Below are 4,256 nucleotides of genomic sequence, written 5' to 3'. Positions count from 1 at the left end.
ACATAAAACCCAACTTCATGTAATAAGCTAGGCATCTTTAGAGAGAGAAAGGGAAGTAAGAGATATATAACCTAAGAGATACCATAAGTCCCACCATAAGACATGAATCATACTATAAACCCTTCCTAGCTTCTTCCTTGTCTAAAAAGGAATTCTTCTCTAAACTAAATTAGGGTATATATATTGTATTCAACCAAGGCAAAAAAAAAAAAAAAAAAAAAAAAAAAAAAAAAAAAACAAGTGAGGAATAAGTTAAAGTACTTAATTATATATCTTAATTCCCACTACATAATTATGGATGGAGATCATCATCACCACCACAATCACCATGAATTCCACAACAACCATCATCGTCCCAACTTCCCTTTTCAGCTTTTAGAAAAAAAGGAAGAAGAAGCATGTTCAAATTCCACCCATTTTATCCCTTCTTTAACTATAGTTCCATCAGACTCCACCCCACCTCCTTCGGATGTGCCTATTCTGGCACAGCCGCAAAGTGGAACTGGGGAGGAATCTGCTTCGGGGGCTGTCACAAAAAAGCCAGCCCCCAAGCGAACCTCCACCAAAGACCGTCACACAAAAGTAGACGGAAGAGGTAGGAGGATCCGGATGCCTGCGCTATGTGCAGCCCGGGTCTTCCAACTTACTAGAGAACTAGGGCATAAGTCAGATGGAGAAACAATTGAATGGCTACTACAGCAAGCGGAACCAGCAGTAATTGCTGCAACGGGTACGGGTACAATACCCGCAAATTTTACTTCCTTAAATATATCACTTCGGAGCTCCGGATCTTCTCTTTCGGTTCCGTCGCAACTAAGATCCGCTTCATCGTATTTTAGCCCTAATTTCACGACTTCCGCTTCAGCTTCACGCCGGAATTTCTTCGCCGGCATTGGTCTTTCTTCTGATACATCCCCGTCGTCCGCTTTACTCAATTTTCAAACCGCTACTTTGAATTTAAACCCCAGTTTATTACAAGCCAAGCAGGAATGTAACACGACGGAAAATAATATCAATAACAATAACAACAATAATAGTACGCAAAACAATAATAATAATAATAATAATAATAATAATAATAATAATCAACTCGATCTATCAGACGGAGCAGATGAAGGAGGAGGAGGAAGAAAAAGAAGGTTGGAAGGGGAATATGGTGCGGCGGCGTATGGGCAAATTCCGGCGGCCAATTTTTGGATGTTGGCGAATAGTGGGAATCATCAAGCAGCTGCTGTAATGAGTGGAGACCCAATTTGGACAATTCCGTCGGTGAATAATACTGCAGCAGCTGGTTTATATAGAGGTACTGTTCCTAGTGGGTTACACTTCATGAATTTTGGTACGCCAATGGCATTATTGCCAAGTCAACAGTTGGGTCCCACTATTGGTTCCGGTCAAAATAATGGTGGTAGTGGTCTTAATTTGAGTTCCGGTGAACAAACTCATCAACATCTGGGTCAACTCACCGGACTAAATCCTTATAGAAATATTTCTGGGAGTGGGATCTCGGACTCTCAGGCTAGCGGATCCCACTCCCATCATGGGGATGACCGACATGATACAACGAGTCATAGTCATCATTCTTAAGGGAATTAATTACAAAGGGACCAAAGTTTTTACCTTATCGGCCATTACTAAGATACTACTATATATATGTTTGCTTCCAGCATCACCGGCCGTCATCGGATAAAATCTCTGTAGCCATTAATTGATGTGTAGCACACGTGAGGTTTGTTTTAATTTTTTTTGTTAATTTTATGATTATTTATTTTAATTATTAATTTGAGGTTTTGATTTTTTATTTTTTAAGTGTGATTAATTGAAGTATTTAGTAATTAGTATGATAAGAAATTTAATTAGGGTTTGATGTAAGAAGGCAAAATATTTAACATATGGCCTTCTTATTTTATCAATTTTTTTGTATTCCATTTGGTTGTAAATGATATTTTTCTATTGAATTATTGATTTTTAATAGCGTAAAACAAAAAAAAAAAAAATTTAATCTCCCTCTTTAATTCATATTTTTCTCTTTGGCTCCTCCTTCGACAACCAGATATATAATCAATCATGCAATTCTTTATAAAGGAAAACTTTGTAATTTTGGCTTTTTATTAATTTGATGAAGATGACATATACCCAAATAAATCATTTCCCAGTGTTGTTACTCTTTTTGCTAAATTTGTTTGAATTACATTCCATGGCACTTTAATAAATTCCAATTTATTAACCTTATTACTCCTATTAAACTCTTGCAACCAAAAAAGGAAGAAAATAAATAGAGTTAGAAAATTGAAATTAATTGCATTACAATTACAATATCAAACATTGAAAATATTTTTCTCCGTAAATTGGTACTAAATGTCTTACTAATGTACATCAATATTATCTATAGTTCGATTAATTGAAAATACTCTAAATGGCGTTTTTAATTCACACATGTATGGTACGCTCATTTAAGGCAAAGGTGTCGTGTAAGTACTTATTACACATATTCAAACATACGTGAGCCGTATTTCAGGTATAAATTGAACTTGAAAATATAACATTTTTTAAATGCTCTTCTAAAAAACATTCATACATTTTATTAGAATCTTTAAATAACCAAAATAAAATTTAAAATTTTTGAAGGTTCAATATAAGTGTTAAAGTATATATATAAGATATTATATGCCTTAGCTATCAACTTAAACTTTTGGTTAATGAGTTAGTTCTTTGACATGGTACAAAAGCTAATCATCAGCTCTATTACCATATTAAAAATTTACTCAATTAAAAGTTTAAATTAATGATTAGAATCCCAAAATAGGTTATATACTACTCCCTCGTATTCACCTTAGATGTCCCATTTACGTTTAAGACATTATTTATCTATCACTCTTAAATTGCATCTTATTATTAATCTATAAGTTGAAACATAGTCATATGAGATCTTATTTGATTCGTTTTGATGTAAAGATTACTAATATCAAGTTTTTATAATTTTTAATTGTATATAATTTGATATATTAAGAGTCAAATAAGTGTATTGAATAGAATGCATAAAGTAAATAAGATATTTAACATAAATTGAAGAGAGTATATAACAATAAGTTTAAATTTGCGAGGTTAAAAGTTGAGATATAAGGTATAGACCCTAAATTTAAGAAAAAACAAGTTGGTGCAGTGACTTACCGTTGTGCAAAAAGATGTTCATGGTGAGATGGTGATTTCAAGATTCAAGCGTAAAAACTGTGAATCAATCACACGTTTACAGCTCTAAGATGATGAATAGGTAGATATCTTTCACAAAAAAAGAAGTGGGACCCACACCTTATCAGTTCCAGGTATTGCTCAGGTGGTGAGACCCAGCTGCTTCTCATCACCTTAACCCAATGTATATTGTCACTCACTTACAGGTGGATTCATCATTCTTCCTCCTTTTTTCCAACTCTTTTTTTATAAATCTCTTTCAAAATTTAAAACAAATTATACTTGCTCTTAATTACTTTTTGCTTCTTACTTTTTGTCAACACTTTTTTTATACACACCCCATTTAATATACATTATTCATAAGTGTTGCTTTGCAATCTATATTGAATTACTTGTAACAAAAAGAAGCACGTGAAATTCTATTGGATTCGCCTTTTTATATATGTTTCATTAAGAGTAATTAACTTAAAAATTTTCAGCTAGTGTCTTGAGAGACCGTCTCTTTGAGAGACGTATCATAAGTCCAACTCATTAAAGATTAATGCCTACTTATCATAATCTTAATACATATTTACATTATCATTAATGCTTACTTACTTTATTCTTAATGCCTTTTTCAATATCTTAAATGTTTCCTTATATCATTCTTAATGCTTATTTACAATATTTAAAAAAATATATAATGTACGATCCATTTAGAGTTGGTCTCATAAGAATATGTGTAAAATTTACAATATTTTACTCAAAAATTTAAAATTCTTAAAAATGTTACTCCGTATTTTTAACTCTACCAATAACTTAATCATATTTGTTCTTACACTTTATTATAAACAAGAATAATTTTAAAAACTTTAAATTAATATAATTATCATTTTTCAAATATAAAAAAAAGTAAAAGAAAAAAAATAAGAAAGAAGTATGTAAGATTACACTATCGTTTTAAAACGAGTTTATATAATCAATTAATTTTCCTAATTAACCACTTTAAAATTATAACTAATTACTTTAAGATTATAAATAATTAATTTAAAATTAAAAGTGTACATTAAACCAATCCATTAAAGATA

At 31.5% G+C, this 4,256-nt stretch overlaps 1 protein-coding gene across 1 annotated transcript in view; it reads left to right on the top strand.

The window, feature by feature from the left end:
- The window catches only part of LOC130797532 (transcription factor TCP14), a 4,143-nt gene extending 152 nt beyond the window's left edge, over positions 1-3,991 (top strand). Inside the window, exon 1 of the mRNA XM_057660136.1 lies at positions 1-3,991. This exon is cut by the window's left edge and continues 152 nt beyond it. Coding sequence (XP_057516119.1) covers positions 295-1,587 — 1,293 coding nt within the window. The 5' untranslated portion in view covers positions 1-294 and the 3' untranslated portion in view covers positions 1,588-3,991.
- Positions 3,992-4,256: the final 265 nt, after the last annotated feature.

This window comes from Amaranthus tricolor, chromosome 13 (assembly GCF_026212465.1).
Source record: "Amaranthus tricolor cultivar Red isolate AtriRed21 chromosome 13, ASM2621246v1, whole genome shotgun sequence".
NCBI classification, from domain to species: domain Eukaryota; kingdom Viridiplantae; phylum Streptophyta; class Magnoliopsida; order Caryophyllales; family Amaranthaceae; genus Amaranthus; species Amaranthus tricolor.
This window is presented reverse-complemented; position numbering and strand designations above follow the sequence as displayed.